This window comes from Myxine glutinosa, chromosome 11 (assembly GCF_964187855.1).
Source record: "Myxine glutinosa chromosome 11, kmMyxGlut1.1, whole genome shotgun sequence".
Lineage (NCBI taxonomy): Eukaryota > Metazoa > Chordata > Myxini > Myxiniformes > Myxinidae > Myxine > Myxine glutinosa.
This window is the reverse complement of record NC_136271.1, coordinates 137,650,142-137,672,040: the sequence shown is the minus strand read 5'-3', so window position 1 is coordinate 137,672,040 and position 21,899 is coordinate 137,650,142. Positions and strand designations below refer to the sequence as shown.

The 21,899-nt window shown below is 44.1% G+C and overlaps 1 protein-coding gene across 1 annotated transcript in view; it reads right to left on the bottom strand.

Moving 5' to 3' along the window:
* GMPPB (GDP-mannose pyrophosphorylase B) overlaps window positions 1-21,899 on the bottom strand; it is a gene marked incomplete in the record, with an annotated part of 77,263 nt that overhangs the window by 33,705 nt on the left and 21,659 nt on the right. The window contains 1 exon segment of the mRNA XM_078765907.1: window positions 6,210-6,258. Coding sequence (XP_078622033.1) covers window positions 6,210-6,258 — 49 coding nt within the window.

Here is a 21,899-nt window from a genome sequence, read left to right as displayed (position 1 = left end):
AAATGGTGCAGTGCAAGGGGAGAGAAAGGGGGAGTAGGGGACAAAGAGGAGGGTAGAGTGGGGAGTGAGGAGGTGGCAGGAGAGAGGGTGGGGTAGGGGGAGGTATAAAGGGAGGGGAGTTGGTCCTGAAATCACAATTTACATTACATGGAATTACATTACATTTCACAGGTCCTTCCTCCTGTTCCATTTGCCACAGGATATAGGATATAGCCTACTCTTTCCTCATCCATTCTTCACTGCAATTTGCTCCATTTAAGATACACTCCATGACCAAAAGCATGTGGACACCTGAACATCACACATCTCATTCCAAAATTATGGGCATCAATATGGAGTTGGTCCCCCCTTTGCTGCTATAACAGCCTCCACTTCTGGGAAGGTCTTCGCGGCTGAGCTGTTGTTGCTTCTAGACGTTTCCACTTCACAATAACAGCACTTAAAGTTGACCGGGGCATCTCCAGCAGGGCAGAAATTTGACGAACTGACTTGTTGGAAAGGTGTCATCCGATGACGGTGCCATGTTGAAAGTCACTGAGCTCTTCAGTACGGCCCCATTGTACTGCCAATGTTTGTCTATGGAGATTACATGGCTGTGTACTTCATTATATATACCTGTCAGCAATGGGTGTGGCTGAAACAGCCGAATCCACTAATTAGAAGGGGTGTCCACATACTTTTGGTTATGTAGTGTAAATCACATGTATATGTGTATGTGTATACAACAACAAACAACAACATGTATTTTAAGGCAATTTTCCCTGCAAGAGCGGGGGTTAGCCTCACGGTCCCCATGACAATCTTCTCCATTTTGCCCTGTTTTCTGCATCTCTCCTTGTTAACCCCCTTGCCCGCATGTCTTCTTCCACCGTCTTTAGCCAAGTCTTTCTCGGTCTTCCCCGTCCTCTACTTCCTTCTACATTTATTTCCATCACTCTTCTCAACCAGTCACTTTCATCCTTCCTCAACACATGACCAAACCATCTCAACCTGTTCCTCTTCAATCACAGGCTCTATTCCCATCATCTTTCACAATTCATCATTTGTCTTCCTCTCTCTCAGCGACACTCCGCACATCCACCGAACCATTCGCATTTCCACCCTTTCCAGCCTTAGTTGCTGCTCTACGTTCATTACCCATGTCTCGCTCCCATAAATCATAACACTTCTCACACATGCAGCATACACCTTTCCCTTCAGCTTCAACGACACTCCCCTCCTCATCAGCACGCCACTCAGTTCCCAAAACTTCTTCCATGCACATCTCACTCTAGCAACCGTTGCCGAGTCTGATCCACTTTCTCCATTCAGCATGTCTCCGAGATAGCAAAATGTTTTCACACCTTCCAGCTTCATGCCGTCTCCAAGATCCAACTCAACATTTCCTCCATCTGCAGCTCCCTCTGTGCACACCTTACATTTGAATGTAGCTGCCACACTGGTTAATGACCCTCTCAGACCACTACATTTTTGGTGAACCCACTCAGCGCACATTGTACATTGAATGGAGTTCACTCCGACACCCTTCCTGCACACAGCACATGGCCACTTCCCAGTTCTTTCCACCTCACCACATGCTTTACCACTTGCCATCACCTTCGTCTTTCCTATATTCACCTTCAGACCTTTTGTCTCCATACTTTCCTTCCACTTGTTCATCTTTTCCTTCAGTCCATCCATACTTTCCGCAATCAACACCAGATCATCTGCATACAACAACTCCCACGGTAAACCCTCCTTTACGGTTTACGGTTAATATATGTGTTTGTGTATGTGTATGTGTATGTGTATATATATATATATATATATATATATATATATATATATATATATACATATACACAAAGAATTAAGTTAAGCACCCCCCCCGTTTTTTTACAACCTCGCACATTACAAGTTTGTTGTCGTCAAAACAGTGTAATATACCCATGATATTGCTATATTTTCTGGAGAAGTGATATTATGGTCACATAAAAACATAACAATCATGCCGTTTTCAATATTTTATTCTGAATAATTTAAGGTGAAATTTTTTGGGAATTTTAGGCATATTTTCACCTCAATTTAAGTATGGAGCTATAGGTCCATCACGGACAGTGTGGATGACGTTTATGTTTTCTAACGTACAGTCATTGTTCTGAGAAGACCTCTAGCGATCTTTGCGTCAATAACGTGTGTAGGACCCACGTGATCGGATCACTGACTCAACCCTACGTCTCATAGACCCTGTAAGCCGTCGTATGCGTTGCTGTGGCAGGTTGTTCCATTCCCGATGTAATGCACGTTCCAATTCATCCAGATTGGCTATTGGAGGGACCATCTTCGCAATTTGTCGTCCCAACATGTCCCATCTTCATGGATGACAACGCCAGGCCTCACCGTGCGAGACGCGTCCGAGCCTTGCTGGAGCAAGGTGCTGTGACAACCATCCCCTGGCCTGCGTACAGTCCTGACCTGAACCCCCTCGAGCACGTTTGGGACATGTTGGGACGACAAATTGCGAAGATGGTCCCTCCAATAGCCAATCTGGATGAATTGGAACGTGCATTACATCGAGAATGGAACAACCTGCCACAGCAACGCATACGACGGCTTACAGGGTCTATGAGACGTCGGGTTGAGTCAGTGATCCGATCACGTGGGTCCTACACACGTTATTGACGCAAAGATCGCTAGAGGTCTTCTCAGAACAATGACTGTACATTAGAAAACATAAACGTCATCCACACTGTCCGTGATGGACCTATAGCTCCATACTTAAATTGAGGTGAAAATATGCCTAAAATTCCCAAAAAATTTCACCTTAAATTATTCAGAATAAAATATTGAAAACGGCATGATTGTTATGTTTTTATGTGACCATAATATCACTTCTCCAGAAAATATAGCAATATCATGGGTATATTACACTGTTTTGACGACAACAAACTTGTAATGTGCGAGGTTGTAAAAAAACGGGGGGGGTGCTTAACTTAATTCTTTCTGTATATATATATTGTTGCGGATATGAGGTTTGTGTTTTTTTATTGTGTTGTATTGTAGTAAATTGTTGTGAATTATTGCTTAAGTCTGGACCCTCCTGCCTCCAGTGTTGTATAAAGGTCAAAGGGCGTTCCCGTAGTTAATTCCATAAAGCATACACGTTAGCCAATCATAGATTTCCCCCTGGTTGATAGTTATATCTTTATTATGTGTATTAGGGTAAGGCCTTGTCTTCCATTAAGATGACACTCCATTGCACCAAGTGAAATAGAGTAGATTCCTTTCATTCCCCATTCCCACTCCCAAAACTTTCATTGCCAAGCCTCAATTGCAAATTACATCCCCTCCAAAACCACCATTGAACATGTGCTCGGATCGGGGAAGAAAGGCGGGTCCCCACCTCGTCATAGAGGGGAGGAGTGAGTCAGCCCCACTCAACCAACCACGAACAAGGGGTTGGACTTGGAGAGGGTGTGGAGAGAAACATCAAGGAGGTTCGTGAAGGTTGAGGGGCGGGGCCTATATAACCCGCCGTGGGACGCTCTCCAAGCAGATGAGCTTTGACAAGAGTACATTGAGATCACCCAAGGAAGCTTTGTACACAGCAACGGCTGATCAAGTGGGCCGATGTTTGTTCCTGAGCTGGTGCTTTTCCGAACAGAGTCCGAGGCTGGCATGTGAGCAAAAGAACATAGAGAACATTAAGGAGATCATCATCCAGGGAAGCACAAAGCCTGTTGTAGTCCTGGCAAAGCACGCGACGTCCACAGCAGCAGCAGCAGCAGCGGCGGCCACAGCAGCAACAACACTCAACAGCCGCTTGGGGCCTGGACGGCGGTTTTGAGCAGGGCCGCGAAGGAACGGCGGCTGCTAAACGCGCCGATCGCGCTGCAGGGCCCCTAGGACCTTCCTTTCCCTCCAGCCATCCACCTCCTGCCTTTCCATCCTTTTGGTGTACGTGAGTTTGTTTTGTTTGTTCTGTCCTGGGTATTAATTAAGCCTGTTTAGATAAGCTAGCGATTTTCACTGTGTCTCTAATATCTTCTGTATATTATTTTATTATCTTTCCTTCTCCTTGGTTATTTTTGGGTGTAAATAGAAATAAGTTATATTCGTATTTCCAACCTTTTTGTCTTCTTCTTCTTCACATCCGCGTCGCCTTAGTCTTAGTCTTTTCCCTATTGAATATCTGTGGCGCGATCCGGCCAACGTTCGGGGATCGGGTTAATCGGGGTAACTGTTAGGCCGCGGTGCCATCCGCTCGGCAAACCAACATCCTTATCTGCGGGCCGTAACAATAATATATATAATATATATATATATATATATATATATATATATATATATATATATATATATATATATATATATATATATATATATATACACATGTGTATATATATATATGGGAATATACGCTGGATTAGAAAGATGCTGTGTACTTGGATGACTCCTCAGCACCATCCCAACACACCACTGAATCATTGTGTGCTACGGAATGAGGTGTTTCTACAGTGGCCAGAGTGCAAATTCTGCAACCAACCTCCTTGAGGACCCAGTACCCTGGTACTGATTTTGCCGACCTCGGAAGGATAAACAGGCTGAGTCAACCCCACCTGGTATTAATTCTACAGCTGAATGAGATTCGAACTCAGGACCTTAGGATCCCAAGCCTGCCGCCATAACCATTATGCCAACACCAGGTGTGTGTGTGTGTGTGTGTGTGTGTGTGTGTGTGTGTGTGTGTGTGTGTGTGTGTGTGTGTGTGTGTGTGTGTGTGTGTGTGTGTCACTATAGGGTGTGCATTCACGTGCATGCATACACGCAGTATTTACATTTCCCCATTAATGAAAAAATTGAGTTTCAGCACAAAATAAGTGACTTAAAATACAAATCAAGAAGGGTGGGAAGAAGAGGCAGCAAATAGCCTGCAGCATTGCTTGAAAATGATCAACATTGATCAAAGCACTTTTGAATTAAAAAAAAACATTAAATCAAACGTTTAAATAGTTGTAAAGAGCAGAAAGAAACATGATGGCTGTGAGCGCTATTGGCATTTCATTTTATAATAACGAGTTCCCTTACAAAGAATTTCAACACAAGAGGAGGCCATTATGTCCATCAAAGCCTGCACAATAGTTGCCAACAAATGGTTATTTGTCTGTGCTCTGTCTTATTTAAATTCTGAGTCTCAAGCAAGGAAGCAGCATGTACTATTTTTAAAAAGTATTTGGTATGACTTGGCCGGGGTTCAAACCACCAAGCTTCCAGAATCAAAGCAGACGCTCCAACCATTAAGCTACCGCGTGAATCATTGAACCATTTTGTCGTTTGTTATTCCATCATTTTTTAATTTGTCCCTCAATCTGTGACATATGCCAGCTTGTGGGTGGGGGGAGCATTTGAACATTCATTTGCAGATCCTCTTTCTCTAGTTGGTTCAAACTCATTGTTGGGTGAGCAGACCTCCTAATAGGTGTGTGGGTTTCAACAGAAACCATGGGTGGAGGGTGGGAAAAGTCTATTAAAGGGAAGTGTCGACGATAATTTGCAATTGGAACTACGGAGATGCATTGTACTATAGCAGTATTAGCAGTATACAATGATACTTCTGCAATTATTTAAGTAGAGTGAAGTCGATGGTGCGCCATCACAAATCCCTACGCTTCCCATCTAAAGCAGTGTTGAAAGATGGCAAAAATCCCACCAGGGATGACCACATAGCAAATTCTGCGTTTAAAAAAATCCAAAATGTTTGGATCCAAAATCCAAAAGTTTTTTTTTTTTTAATTGATGTCCCAATGATGTGAACCAGGCATCAATTCCAAATAATGCATAAGCGTTCCTCAATGTTGAATGCATAAACAAAGTTTCATTTTAAATGTTTTAAAATGTGCCCATGATTGCTTTTTTGGTATTGGACCCTTTGAGCCCACGCCAGGTATGGCGCCAAAAACGATACTGCTCTCGCACTTTCTTGTCACATGGTGATCATAACTACCAGAATTGGTGAATTTCTGCACACTGTTTAGGAGAAGATAATGTAATGGATGGACAGACAGACAGAGCAGGTTACATTATGTCCCGCCGCCCCCCCGACCCCCCCACTTCCCGTTTTTTTTTTTTTTCCAAAAGTATTCACTCCTACTTATAACTAAGCAAGTGTGTCTTGAAAAGGTGCTGTATCCTCAAAGTACAACGAACATCTTGATACGAAGACTGCTTACCTGTTCCCAATGGCTCTTTCTCATGAGACATCGATATTTGAATGCCCAGCTGTCCAGGAGAAAAAGTCAAGAGTTAGAGTAAATAGACAAATGAAAAACAAGCATCCATGATAAAAGGTCTCTTCATCTCATAGATTTAAGATATGGGAAAGTCATGGGTCAGAGATTGAGAAAAAAAAAGTGGAAATCTATGAAGGCCAATTCGCATTCATGGCCTGAAGGAGCACCATGGATACCCTTTTTCTTTCGCGACAAGTGATGGAGAAATATCATGAAGGTCAAAGCAACATAAAGTATGTATTCATCGATATGGAGAAGGCTTTTGACCAGGTGTCTCGAGAGGCAGTCTGGAGATGTTCAACAAGTTGTGGAGTCCCTAAGAAGTATGTATGATTATTGCAGATCATGTTTGTGGAGAGCCTGGACAGCCTGGTGTTGGCTTAGTGGTTAGGGTGCCGGCTTTGGATCCTAGGATCCTGGGTTCGAATCCCGGTCGATCGCTAAATTAACACCAGGGGGGTTGACTCAGCCTGTCATCCTTCCGAGGTCGGCAAATCGAGTACCAGCTTGCTGGGATGAATGATCCCGGTGTGTACCCCGGTTTAGAATAGGTACACCGTATCCCTGCGCATCGTAAGAGGCGACCAAGGGTTGGCACCAGGAAGGGCATCCAGCCATAAAAACATTGCCTCAAACAGGGAACCATGATTGTCATGGGGCCCGCAAGGCTAACCCTCGCTCTAGCGGGGAAAATGGCCTTAAAACGATCATTCATTCATTCATTCATGTTTGAGGAGAGCCAGAAAAGAATAGGAAGCAGTGTGGGAGAGAGTGATAGTTTCGAAGTTAAAGATCGATTGCATGAAGGATTGACAACGAGAACTTTCCTCTTCCTGATTGTCATGGATGTTCTCACTGAGCAATTGAGACAGGAAGTGCCATGGTCAATGGTGTTTGCAGATGGTATTGAGTTATGTGGTGGTAATGATGAGAATATGATGGTGTATCTGAATAAATAGAGAAAAGTGCTGGAAGATAGGGATATGAAGTTCAGCAAACCTCAGACTCAATATCTGGATTGCCAGTTTGGAAGGGAATCGGGTGAAGGTGTAAAGATTATGCATGAAGACCTGGAGAATGTGAGTAGCTGAAAGTACCTAGGGTCCGTGGTGTCAGAAGATGGGAATGGAAATTAATCAACGAATTAGTTTTGTTTGCAATAATTGGAGTAAGTACAGTGGAGTGTGATAGAAAAGTACCACTGAAACTGAAAGGAAGAATTTATAAGGCAGTGAGACCAGCCTTGTAATATAGTGCAGAACCTTGGGCAACATCAACGAAAGACAAACAGAAACTGGATGCAAATGAGATGGGGATACTGAGATGGAAGTGTGGAGTGACAAGAAAGAACAAGATCAGGAACCAGTAGTACATCAGGGGATCAGTGAAGATTGTGGAAGCATCAAAGAAAGTAGCTGAGAAGAGATTAAATTGGTTTGGTCAACTGATAAGGATACAGAGAATGTGGAAAAGATGAGTGATTGATATGGGACTGCCAGGAAGAAGGAAAAGAGAAAGGCCGAAGACCAGATGTAAGGATGCAGTGGTGAGAGATTTAGAAGTTGTGGGAATGAAAAAAGAATGGGAGACTAAAAGGAGGAGATCGAGATGAATCAGCTCTTTGTAATGTCTGAATTTGGTCACAGCTTGCTCTTCCATGAGCATCGACCTTGGAGAGAGAAAAAAAAGAAATATCAAAAAAAACCTTTGCAAACTCTACACTCCATAATAAAAATTCCATAATTGTGGCCATCAAGGCATAGTACTTCTGGATTCACAAAAAGAAAACAATTTTAACCAAAAAAAGTATTGAGGTATGGCTTATGCCAATTTGTTCACCAAGATTATGACAATATAAGCTTTCCCCACGCAGACAAGAGCTACACAGTAATATAGTCTGGGATCCGAGACCTCAAAATTTGATTTTGAAGTGACACCCCTGCTATAAAATGTTTGACCCCTAGATCATGTCTGTGGGGGTGTTAGCCACCAGAAAAGTGACTTTAGCAAGGGAGTTTGGATTGCGCGAATTCTGTAGGGACATTTTTTAACTTGGGGCGTCAACTGTAAAAAAGCAAGAAATTTAGGGGTAGGGGAAATTCAATTGACCATATATCCCATAATACAGGGGTGAGTGCAACAAATTACCACTCATTCTTTTTGTTATAAAGTTGGCTTTTATATGAAACATGATTCAACGTGATTGGACCATCCATGAGGTCAGCAGAGGTCAAAAGGTCACGGAAAGTGGGTTAAGCTAAAAGTTTAGCTCCTTCAGTAAATAAAATCACATTTTTCCGACTTCAAGCTCAATATAGCCAAACTTTTACACCCAAAATATGTTGTTTGTACCCCTCTGATGTTTTTGGGAAAGAAATGCCCCGACTGAACTTAACTTACTGGCATGTATGTCACTTTAGATTTGCATAACTTTTAAAAAATCACCAAAATCGGGCATTCACACTATCTATTTGCACGGTACTCTTCAACATATTTTAAAACGACAAGTCATACCACATACTGTCTGGAAAAGTGTCATTACCTCTATTTACTCATCATCATCACCATCATCAGTCAGAAGCCGTCCACATTTTTCTCTGTCGCCATTGTAGGCACATGCAATGATGCATGGTACTCCAGCTTTCGCACAAGGGCAATTCCTCAGGCAGTTCGGTTTCTGCTTACATTTGCAGTACTTCAACTTCGCAGCAGAAGGCTTTGATGGCTTGCTCTTCATGACAGGAATTAACCTGTCACCATCCACACTCCTGCCATACTCTTCAGGTGGAAGAAGCACTGGATTGCTGAGTGAAGCTTGCTTGTATAAGCTGATCTGACAAAGGCTCCTGAGAACGTGGAAGTGAAAAGCATCTTCTGTTGGAGGAAGGGAGCGCAGATCTAGTTTGCTAGATGCAAACAAGTGGGCGCGGAGCTTATCCAGGGATGAATACCCTGGCTTGCCGTAGAGATCACAAAAGAAGCTTCGTGCTTCAGTTATCACCTGATCATGTGCAGAAGGTCCGGATTCATGTCGGATGAAATTGGACAACGCTGGCTGTTTGTGAACATGCTGGAGTGCGACTTTCACTGCTCTCTTCTTACCCCGTTTGAAAGGATAGCTCACCGAATCACAACCTGACAGAATGTAGGAGATGAGCAGTGTGTCTGTGAGTGCCAATACGTCCTTTCCAACTGCTTTGGCCAACTCATTCACCAAGTCATGGATGGGGAGGAACAGATCATCCTTTTCCACCCATAACTCAACAACGTTTGTCAACCGAGGGAAATGATACATTGACAAGACGATGATATCTGTATCTGTAGCCTGAATGACAACTACGCTGTTGTCACAGCTAGCAATGTGAGCAAAGATTCTGGTGTCCGCCTCCTCGTGGTTAGGGCAGTACAGCTCATCAACATTGGTATGTTCCGTCTGCATCACACGAGTTGCCTGGGCGTTGACCCCAAGGACCAGGCAGAAGCCATCAGGCCAGGATGACTCCTGGGACCAACGTGAAGCAAGATACGACAGCAGATTGGTCTTGTTACAAGGGTTTGACAGGAATGTGTTCCAATCAGGGATTTTCATGATGTCCACTGGAACAAACTCTGGCAAGTTGGTATTTGACTCCCGTCTCTGGCGTTCATCCCCTTTTAGACTCTTTAACCCAAAATCATATTGATCGCCCACGAAATGCACTTCAGTGCAATGTCTGGGTTTCATGTTCAAGAGTTTGTTCCTGTACCTTTCCTGAAGTTGGTCAAATGTACTCGAACCAAGTGTGTTGAACCGCTGGATGAATGCCATTGCATCGACTACATAAACTGCATCAGATACAGAAGGAGGCAACTCTTTTAACGGTTCCCATGACTCGGCAACCTCTGCCTGTAGAGTGGATAGATAGTTGGATTTGCAACCTTTCCGCATGGAAAATCCATTCTTCTCTGGCTCAAACAACGAGGGAGGGTACTCAAGCCATTCGTAACTAAATGCCTCAGTCCGTGCCTCATCACTCAGGTCCTGTGCGAAACAAAGTGCCCTTGTCACTGCACTCTCCTCTCTGATGACTTCTTTCACAGTGTCCATCTTTTTCTTACTTTTCTTCAGATGCGTGGCGAATGTTTCTATCTTCGGTTGGACAATCTTGTCTGCATTCGTCGTTGTGGCAGCATCCATTGCCTCCAAGCCTAGACGTTTGGCATTTACCAGGGTAGTTGCTGCAAGAATCTGACCTGTGGATATGTTCATTAGTTTATCTGTCGCAAGTGAAGGATCGAATGGGTTTTGCATCTTCTCTTCCACGGTCCGTTTGATCTGCAACACGGCTTCCATGTCGTCTTTCCTCAGCTTCTCGTGGTGGTCAGATTGCGGCGAGGCCATGTGTGCCATCTGTTTTACACTTTCAGAGACAGAGGTCATGAACGGTAGAGCCTTGATGTACTTTTCTCGTGCTGATTCAGACTGTGTTATACCCTTAAAGAGGCTTGTTTTGCCTTCCCTATTGTAGGTCTGTTCAAGGGCAAGGTCTGTCCACACACCATTAAAGTCTCCTGCAGTCTGGTGAACTGTGAATTTGCCAGCTGCAAACTCCTCATGCACTTCTGCTGCTGTTTCTGGAAGCTTTTGCATCTCACTGAGATAGATCGGAAGGCAGGACATGTACTTACTATGGCCGGAAGCAATGGTATAGGGTAGCATATTCTGTACCTCTTGTAAGTGCTGTTGCCACAGCCCAGCTCTCTCAGCATGGATGTAACGCCTTAGGATAAGCACCATGTCTATGTACATGCTCCAAAGATGGGCTGTCACTCCTAATCCCTTCTCAAAATCTCCCCAGAGCAACTCCAGTGACTCTAGGCATTTCATGACTTCCTTCATGAGTGCAGCAAATTCGTCCTTCTCTTTCCTGTCAAAGGCATTTCTAAGACTTTCAAGCAGAGACGAAGGCAAAGAAAGTGTCTCCTCATTCTTCTCGAACAACAGCCATTTCTCAAATGCCTCCCACTTCAGCATGAACAATGCCTCACTCAACCATGAATGATAACGGACCATCTTATAATAATCTTTTCCTGCCATGACTTTATTGGCTCTACCTCGACCACAGATATCACTAGAAACCAGAATGTCCTCTATGCCACTCTCCATTATGAAAAATCCAATAGATCCCAAGAAGTTCTGGGCAATATGGAATCCTCCAAGTCGAACAATAACATCTTTGTACTTTTCCGATTCCTTCCTAAACAACCCCTTTACTATGTGATATATCGCCTGGTCACAAGTCACCTCCGTCTTAGCCTGACCCATCTTAAGACTCAAGGAGACAAAGTAGTCCAATGAGGTCTGGACTACATCTGCGTTGGTTGGGTTTTGTGGAAGCAATGGTCCATAACCAATCTTTGTTTTCTCTGTATGTTGCCCAGAATTGTATTCAAAGAAGCTGCTCCATGTCAGGCTACCAGTGTCCTTGTCGTTTTCACCCGTCATCAACTGTGTTGGATACATCCTCAGTAGGAACCAAACGATGTTCTTGTCAGCTAGAAAGCAGGCTTCCCCCTTGTCATCATGAGGAAGTTCAATATCACGTAATGACCTAGCCTGTCTTCTGTCCTTCAGTGTCAGTTTACTACTTACTGGAACGAATTTGTCTGGTTCACTGATAGTCAGTTTCCTGGTTTTCTTAAGGGGCACTGCCCCCACTACCTCCTCCCTCAAATGTGTACTGATAAATTATATTTGTTGTAGCATCAAAACTACCACCATCTTGTGTCTCTGAATGGAAGTTTAAGGCTGAAGATCGATGGTAATCATAAAGATCAGCAAGAGTGAAGCAAGTTGCTGAAACAAATGTAGCATAATAATCCCTAGCACCACACAAAAGATGAAAAACATCAACCACCGCAGTAAACCATCACGATTACGATCAATATAGGTCAGAAACAGTAGAGGGATGCAAAGAACATATTGTGACATATGCATATGTGAATTATTTGATAACGGAGCTAAATTTTCAGCTTAACCCACTTTCCGTGACCTTTTGACCTCTGCTGACCTCATGGATGGTCCAATCACGTTGAATCATGTTTCATATAAAAGCCAACTTTATAACAAAAAGAATGAGTGGTAATTTGTTGCACTCACCCCTGTATTATGGGATATATGGTCAATTGAATTTCCCCTACCCATAAATTTCTTGCTTTTTTACAGTTGACGCCCCAAGTTAAAAAACGTCCTTACAGAATTCGCGCAATCCAAACTCCCTTGCTAAAGTCACTTTTCTGGTGGCTAACACCCCCACAGACATGATCTAGGGGTCAAACATTTTATAGCAGGGGTGTCACTTCAAAATCACTTTTTTACACATTTCCAGGCCTCGGATCCCAGACTAATAAGATCGTAGTAACTCTACATCAACTACAGTTAAATGGCATAATGCTAAATTAACTATAGTTCTACTGTGGTGTACAATTTTGTAGTTACTGTAATAGACAGTTGACTGCACTACAAACACTAATTATAGTATCATACTACATCAAATATATGAGGCTGAATTTGAGTTGGTTTGTTTATCCCACGGACACAAAGCCAAAAGCGGGGTTAAGCAATCGGTTCGTTCACTTATGTCTGTCCATCCGTCCATGTACAATCATCAGTTTATGATCGAGGAACAACTTTATTTCAAAGAAATATTATATTTTGAACATGAATCGGAAAACAAACCTGCAGCTTAACATTACTTTGGCTCAAAATTGGACCAGATCGCACATGAACAAGAGAGTTCTGAAATACTTTTTACTTTGTCTGCCTGTCTGAAATGCCAAATAGAAACTTGTGTTTTAAGGACGTCATAAAGGACCCAAACAACAGGCATGAATAACTAATGTAATGTGTCAAATTAGGTGGTTTAAGAGGCAATGCATCAATGGTGGTAGACTTCCAGAATTATTATTTTTATACGACCTATAAAATGGTTATTTGAGTTCAATTGAATTATAGACCTGAATACTGTGTGGGGTAATTAACTCTAATTTATATATGCTTCAAAAACTAAAGAAAAAAAAATACTGAACCAAATCTAACTAAATTTTACATGTTGCCTAAGGGGGTACCCCAAGTATGGTTTCTGTCTGGGTAACATATCTGGAAAGAGGACTCAAGGTGGGAGGAGGGCAGTGGGGGGGAGGAAGACCCCATTTCTCCATATGTAAATGTGCATTGTATAGAGCCACCTGATGGTATCCGGTATTACAAATCATCATCTTGTATAAAGAAAGTTTAAACAACTTAACAACATTACAGTGATGTATTTTGATTAAATCCGCCAACAAAGCGGTGGGTACTATTGCAAATTATATACAGACGAACCCTGCTATTCGCGGTTCCGCTATTCGCGTTTCCACTATTCCTATTCTACAGGTGCAAAAAAAAATTCACGAGCCGCGAGCACGACACAGTTATAAAACCCATCTTTCATCAGCCACGCACAAAGCAGCTGGACATATGCAAAAAAATATCTTCTACGAGCAGCGAGGATGACCTGCTTCTACATTTGTAGAAGCACTGTGAACAGCTACATGTGCTATCCCACCATTCACACGTAAACAATTTTTGCGGCATGCTTCGCGGGAAATCCCAGAGAGTAAACATTGCTTCGCGGGATATCCACCAGCTGCAAAACACATCATCCCCGTGAGTTACTATACAGAATGAAAACACTCCACAGTATATATTAGTGCAATTAGCTGTCTCCCTTTTCCCCCATTGAAACAATGGCACTGCATGCATGCGTGGATTTTCATCGACATTCGCAGGATTTTCATCAACATTCACGGGATTGTCATTGACATTCATGGATTTTGCCTCGCCATTCGCGGTTTGTTCCTTGACATTCGCCGATTTTTCGTGATTCGGGAACCAATCCCCCCTTTTTCCATTGAAACATTGCCCCACCATTCACGCTTTCGCAATTCGCGGCACGATCCAGGAACATATCCTCTGCGAATAGCAGGGTCGAGGTGTACATATAATTTGGCTTGTGGGTTTGTTTGTTTGTGCGTCTCGCATGCACTCCTAACCACTGGGAAGAAAGAGTCAAAATTGATGGTTGTATTGGGGATGTGCCAGGAATGCTTTAGATGGTAAAGCAATATTGTAGTAAGGTGACTTGAACTGCAGTGATACTGTAGTGAGGTAAAGCAAGTCTATCATGGTAGGGTACTGTAGTGATCTGTATTTGTATTGTAGTGAAGTTGAGCGTATTGTCATTTTATATAGAGTATACCATGGAAAAAAGGAAGTCCAACTACTTTTTTTATTTTTTTCCAACTTACCAGTGTAGAACTAGTGGCATATAATTGAAATGCAGTACAACTATAGTATAGTACTTTATAGTTACTATAGTAAAACTACAAAATGAAGCACTATAATATTTAAAATGTGGGACTTTATAGTTACTATACTACTACTATTGGAATGTTCTTGTCTGGACATACATGATCGTTATTAGCAATGAAGCGTGCCTTGGACTTGCACATTGTTTGTGAAAACATGAAGCTTCCTTGAAGATAAACCTTGATGCTGACAAAAGGCTGAATCAGTAAAAGGCTGAAGGCTGATCCTCAGTCCTCTTGCTCAGTTAACTGTACATCCTTGAGATACGTGTCCAGCGCATTAATTTCTGTCCCGACCTTACCCCCTAAACACTGACTTTTTTTTCACCTGAAATTCTGTATGGCCTCAAATCAACCTCAAAGACAGGCCCAGACAGCAACAATGTCCATGTTCTCCAATCCTGTGGTGAAACTCTTGCTTCTCCCCTGTCTGCTCTTTTCAGCCAGTCCTTCGACTTGTGTTTGCAAACGTCTGCTTGGAAGACAGCCAATATCACTCCCTTAAACAAGAAGCGTGCAAAACCCCACGTCTTCAAGTACAGGCTAATAAGCATCCTCCCAATTTTAAATGAGGTCATGGATTCAATCATTGCAGGTGACATAGTCATTCCTCTTTTCAAACAGCCTAATCTCTGGTCATGAGTTTGGATTCCACTCAACCTTGGACATACCTCATTTCAACAACAGATGAAGCCACTGAATCTTAAAAATGAGGTCAGGTTAATTAATCTCTCCGGACATAAATAGGGTATTCAACACATTCTGCCACTCTATTCTGCTTACTAGGTTTTCTGACTGTGGCATCCAAAGCCACCTTCAATTCTGGTCATGGATTTAGATTTGTCAGATTACCTCCACTTACACAGTCAATGCTTAGTACTCAGTGGAATCCAATAGTCTCACCTCCCAGTAGAGAGTGAAGTTCCCACAGCAGCTTCTTGATGGGCCTACAATTGTTCCTCATGCATTTTAAATGACCTCGGAGACCCTGGATAACCCCCTTTTCAGATAACTCCACTTCATGCTGTACTGGACCCCATCCTAACAACAGCACTGCAGCAGCTGTCTTCTAGTCTGTTGACCTGAAAATTATCAAATGCTGGTCTGACAAATGGAATATGTCATTGAATCCAAACAAATCTCATACTATCACCCTTTCTTTCTTGAAGGATTTCTTCATAAACCCACCTATGTTTTCTCAATAAACCACTGCAAGAGGTCATCTTTTGAGTTTCTGAGTCTTACTATGTATCAGTGATGACGTGGGAAAATAATTCAAAATGGTCTCCAAAGCCAGCTGTAAATTGGACATCCTCGGTCACACCTATAGACCGATCCGATAAGGATGATCGTGCCCCCTTCACCGATAGGCGGCGCTCTTGCGTCCGCCATTACTGGGAGGCGTCCCGATCCAAACTTAACTCCAGCTGGCTGCGCCAGCACAACTATCATCACGATCGTACATGAAAAGTGTCCGTGATAATCGTTCTCAAGTGTTTCTCTATATGTGTGGAGCGGTCGTGGACACCTGGCACCTGAAAGCACATGATACAAACCCCGTTTTCGGTGATATCGCCGGGCGCTGAAGGCGCACGGCCATGCCGCCCTGAAGGCACCTGGCACCTGGGGGTACCCGGTTTCCACTTCCACCTGCACCAAACCTATTTTGTTAGCAACCGCGTACCCTATGCTATGCCATGCCGAGCCCCCTTCCGCGTTAGCCCCAAGTTTCTCGACCACTACGATAACGACTCCTCTGACCGACCCGACTAGGTGCCCGCCCCTTCATCGACTCCTCCATACGGCCAGGTCTTGGTGGCCGTACCACAGCCGCCCCGCATGGATTCTTCCCTCAAAGTCCACCTCCGCCCGGGCCGGCCACCCCTGGCAACTACGGCTAGGCCCCGAGTGGCCACTGCAGAGCCCCAAGTTCCTTGATCACTAGGGTCGCGACTCGTCTGGCAGACCCGACTGGGCCTCCGTCCCTTCGCGCGGGCCGCCTCACCGGCTACTTATCGCTTCATCGACTCTTCCATATGGCCAGGTCACGGCGGGTGTATCACTGCCGCCCTGCATGGATTCTTCCCTCAGAGTCCACCTCCGTGCGGGCCGCCACACCGGCTCCTCACCGATCGTATAGCTCGGTGGACCGGTCGTATCGTCCACGATTCCATCTTCTCCGATGACTCTAACAAACAAATATATTTTGTATCAATATTCTTTCGGCAAAGTGAACTGAGACCGGTAACTGCATGTAATCTGAACACTGGGGAGCAAGCCGAATGAAGTGGACGCCTCCCAAGTATGGCGGTGTCTATAGAGGGCGCCCGTCCATTGAACCCGCCGTCGGATCGGTCTATACGTTCTTGTAAAATCCGAACTTCTGTTGACTAACAAGGCCTTTGCCCAGAGCCGAATGGAAATCTCCATGAGCCGATGCTCAAACGTTTCACCTCTGTCTCAGTAATGTTGTACAATTCAAAGCTCGCAACATCATTGGTATTTCGCACAAAGCTAAAGCAAAAGACCTGCTGCTCTCCTGCAACAGAAAGGTTGGTGGCCTCCATTTTTTTCAACCCTATGAATCTCCCCAGTTCTTCACAGATTCAAGTGTTTATACAGTAACACTCTCCTTGTTAAGCTCCCAAAATCCAGACCTGATGCTCACATCCACCCTTTTTCATCTTTTCTCCTCCTTATGGAACTGCATTCCTTATGTGGTACATTTCCACGACAATTCTAGTATCTGGATCTTCACCAAAATCTGATCAACTTGTCCTTGTCACACACACAACCTGCCCACCTTCATCTAAATTAGTCCATAACTTTTTGAGATATCGTGCCACATATCGTTTTTGGCCCTATCACTCAATGGTGAAGAATCACAAACAATTCTCTGATCCGGATCTCCACCAAAATTTAATCGGCTTGGTCTTGTCCACCAAATTTCATCCGAATCCGTAAACAATCTTTTGAGACATCCTGTTCACAGACAGACAAACAAGACAGATGGGTGAAAACATAACCTCTGTCCACTTTCGGTGGCTGAGGTAACCAGGTTGAAGTTTACATTTTGAATCCTACTGATAGACCAGATCTGCATCCAGACCTCAACCAAAATAGAATCTGCTTGTTCTTGTCACCTACCAAACTCATCCACCAAGTTTTGTCATAATCAATCTCGAACTTTTAAAATATTGTCGCGCGATTGCCTCTCAGTTAAGACCGGGGAAATCGCGGATGGAATCGAGCTTAATGAGGCGTTATCCAATTCAATGGCGGATCATACGCTACACAGAATGACGAAGGCCGACTTACCTTCACGCACGCAGACGTCTTCAACCTGAAAATCAATAAATCAAACCAAAACGGATATAAAATGTACAACACGAAATATTTATTAACAGACCCGATAACAAAGAACGCGACGGAAGAACTAAGACCTAGGTTGGGATCCCACTCAGACTTCATATACAAAACAATGGGAGAATGAATAAAAGAAATCGTCATGTTTGCGTTCGTGTTTGGGCTTATCTGTCAGGATGTGTAGCGTCCGTCAGGAATCATCTGGTTGTACAGCTCCTTCATCCAACGCAGCTCCGGTTTGCGCGAACTACCTGGTCGTGGCGCGGAGCGGCCCTCAGCGCGCCCACGCGATTGCTCATCAGCGCTCCAACCGCAAGCCTCGGTTGTCGTTCGTATGAGAACGCAGGAGAAGAGAATCAGCGGCGCTGGGCTCCCCACCAAAGTCCAAAGGCAAGAACAGGTCCAGCACGAAGGGATAGTCCAGAGCAAGAGGCAGAGGGAAGAGAGAGGAAAATGCCAGCCAGCGAGAGGTTTTTACTGGCAGTCTTCTGACGTCAGCTTGCTTTCCCTCCAACCGGTGCGTCGTTTGTTGTGGCTCTTTTGCGCCTTCCTTACTGATTGGCCAAGGTGTCATCGGTCGGTGGCCAATCAGTCTGCCGCTTCCTCCACCTTTCTTACCCCCAATCATGGGGAAACTTCCTGCCCCTCCCCCGACCAATCACACGCCCTTCCCTCGACCAACCGGTGACCTGCTCTTACTCGCTCCTGCCCCCCCCCCCCCCCCCCAATCACGAGTCCTTCTGGGCATGGCTATTTCTTGCCTGGTCGATGCTTGCTTGCCATGGCGCCGTAGTGTGCCGTCACTTCCTGTCTGCTCTTCCGGTGGTTTTATAGTCTTGTGGCGGGGGGGGGGGGGGGGGGGGGGGAATTAATTAATGTGGTGCACTAATGGATCTAGCCAATGTATGTGATGTGTTGCCATAAGGGACACCGGGATAATCACAGAGGGGACTACACACAATGGAATTAGCATAATCCCTACAACTACTCAACAGGCCCTGCCCCCTCGTGGTGGAGACACATACCCAACTTATCCGACATTCGGTCTACACAGAAATTACAGGTGAGGTTTCCCTATCACGACAGACGAAGCACCTACCTATGCAGATCTACCTAAATCTACATATGCCTACCCAAACGACATAACAATATACTGGCCAAATTCCTGCCCTAACCAGCAGGGGAACACTGCATCAGCAGCTCCCAACAATGATGCAAACCAGAAGCCACAGGCTGCATACAAAATGAATGAATCAAGCGTCCGGCATTAACATTTACTTTCAACCTTTACTCCGTTTGGCCAATTCAAAAACAGTTTTGTCAAAGTGTTCGCTATGCCAAATGACATCACAGCATTCCGGTGGGTGAAACTTCAAGTACAACAGTCTTGGAAGATAGTTATTGTTGTCTCCCTTATTCCATTCATCACAGGATTGCTGTTGTTGTTGTTGCAGAGTTGTTCTATAGCCCTCCCTTCCTATCAAACCACACAAGGGTATTTAATCTGGAGGTACTTATTCTCTGAGGGGCAACTCAGCATTTTTTGAGGGGTGGGGGGTGGGGGGGGGGGGTAAAGAAGGAGTCATCAAAACCGATGACGTCACGACAAGAGTCTAGTTCCTTGGTCTGCGAGAAGATAACACTCTGCTACTGACTTTCAGGATTTTGACCTGGCAACCGTATGGCGAAAGGCTAGTGGTGAATACCCGATTCTCTCTAACAGAGGTCTCAAAGTCTCATCCCACTGGTCGCAACGTATCACTGACGCTTGATTTTCTACAATATAATCAATAAAACCAAGGCAAGAAATAGATTGAATCTTGCTAATAACCTGCGATGTGCTCGTGCTGTGACAAAACCTCACATCTCAAAACTGATGAAGAAGAAACCATTTCAGCCATCACTATGATACCTTCATCTGTGTAGTATTGCTTGTCACATGTTTGAACTTATTTAAAATAGGGCTCATGATGCCAGGGCACAAGGATTATTCATATTCATTTTTTTCCCCAAGACTCAGAATCTAAGTTAAGGTTTATTTTCAGGAACCAATGGATGGCAAAATAACTTGGGAAAAATGAGAATAAAATAAAATAATATTTTTCCTTCCTAGTTTTCCTTTTCTCATGTTGGCCATTTTTTAAAATGGGGTGATTATGGTTTTGTTGAATAGCTCAAGGGGCCTTCACTTTTGTTTTTCTTCCGCTCTCAATTTTCTCCTTTATTCTCTTTTAAATTCCTGGTGTTGGGCTAGCGGCTATGGTGCCAGCTTAGGATCCAAGGATCCTGGGTTCGAATCCCGGTCGATCGCTGAATTAACGCCAGGGGGGTCGATTCAGCCTGTCATCCTTCCGAGGTCGGCAAATTGAGTACCAGTACACTGGTAATTCCCTGTTTATCGTAAAAAGGCGACAAACAGGGTTGGCGGCAGGAAGGGCATCCGGCTGTAAAACATTGCTTCAAAAAGGGGACCAAAAAACAACAACAACCACGGTCCCCGAAAAGGCCAACCCCCGCTTTGCGGGGAAAAATGGCCTCTAAACGGTGGTTTTTATTCTCTTTTAAATTCATTTTCTCCACAACCGCTTCATCGATCGACACAAAACCTCCAACATAGGAATGCTACCCATAGCCTGGTGTTGGCTTAGCGGTTAGGGCACAGGCTTGGGATCCGAGGATCCTGGGTTCAAATCCCAGTCGATCGCTGAATTAACGCCAGGGGGGTTGACTCAGCCTGTCATCCTACCGAGGTCGGCAAATTGAGTACCAGCTTGCTGGGATGAATGATCAGGGTGTGTGTACCCCGATTTAGAATAGGTACACCGTATCCCTGCGCATCGTAAGAGCATGACCAAGGGTTGGCGTCAGGAAGGGCATCCGGCCATAAAAACATTGCCTCAAACAGGGAACCATGATTGTCATGGGGCCCGCAAGGCTAACCCCCGCTCTAGCGGGGAAAATGGCCTTAAAACGATCATTCATTCATTCATAGGAATGCTACCCATGGAGATTTGTTTTAACAAAGCTACATGATGATTGGATGGAAAATGCGACCGGCGTTCCAAAAAGTCTCTTTTCTGTAGGCATAGCTAGGTTTGCAGGGTGTTCCACGTATCAGGAATAAATGCCCTTGAACACGCTTCGCTCGGTCTCGACCGAACAATTCTGTATACGTTTATGAATGCTGAGGAATGCTTTATTTTAATACAGTGTGGAAACTAAGTTGTAGGAGGTGATAAATCATACATATGCTTATTAAAACGCTTGTATGAAAATGAAAATTGTCGAATGAAAATAGTTCACCGTTCTTATTCCTTCCAAAGGGAATATTTTCCTCAGCTTGAAGCATCGTCAACCTCTTAATGCAACAAAGCAGGGGTTTTTGTACCATCTGACATTGTAACATCGTGATACCCCACGCAGTGTACAAGTATATATATTTCAATTTTAATAAAACACGGATTTTAAAGACCGTTTAAAAATAAATCCGGAAGTTTAGTGCTATTGAAGCAGTCTTGCACATCAACCACCCTCATACACCACCCTATAGAACTTGTCCAAGTACTGCAAAACTGGAGGCTCTTGGAAGTGCAAAGAAGACAATTTATGTTCTACAGCAGTGGTTCTCAAACTTTTTTGGACTACCGCCCCATTCTGCCCTCTTGGACCGGCCCAAAGCCCCCCCCCCCCCCCCCCCTTGTCCTATCGTTCATGGTCGGACACCCAGAATTTATGTAGATAGGAAGCAAAAATAACAGAAGCCAAATATTTTCTGAATAATATTTTACTTTATTTTACTTTACTTTTTATTTTATTTTGCACGACCTACAATGTTTCAGCAGAACAGGTCCTGGTGAGGCAAATTGGGAATCTGTT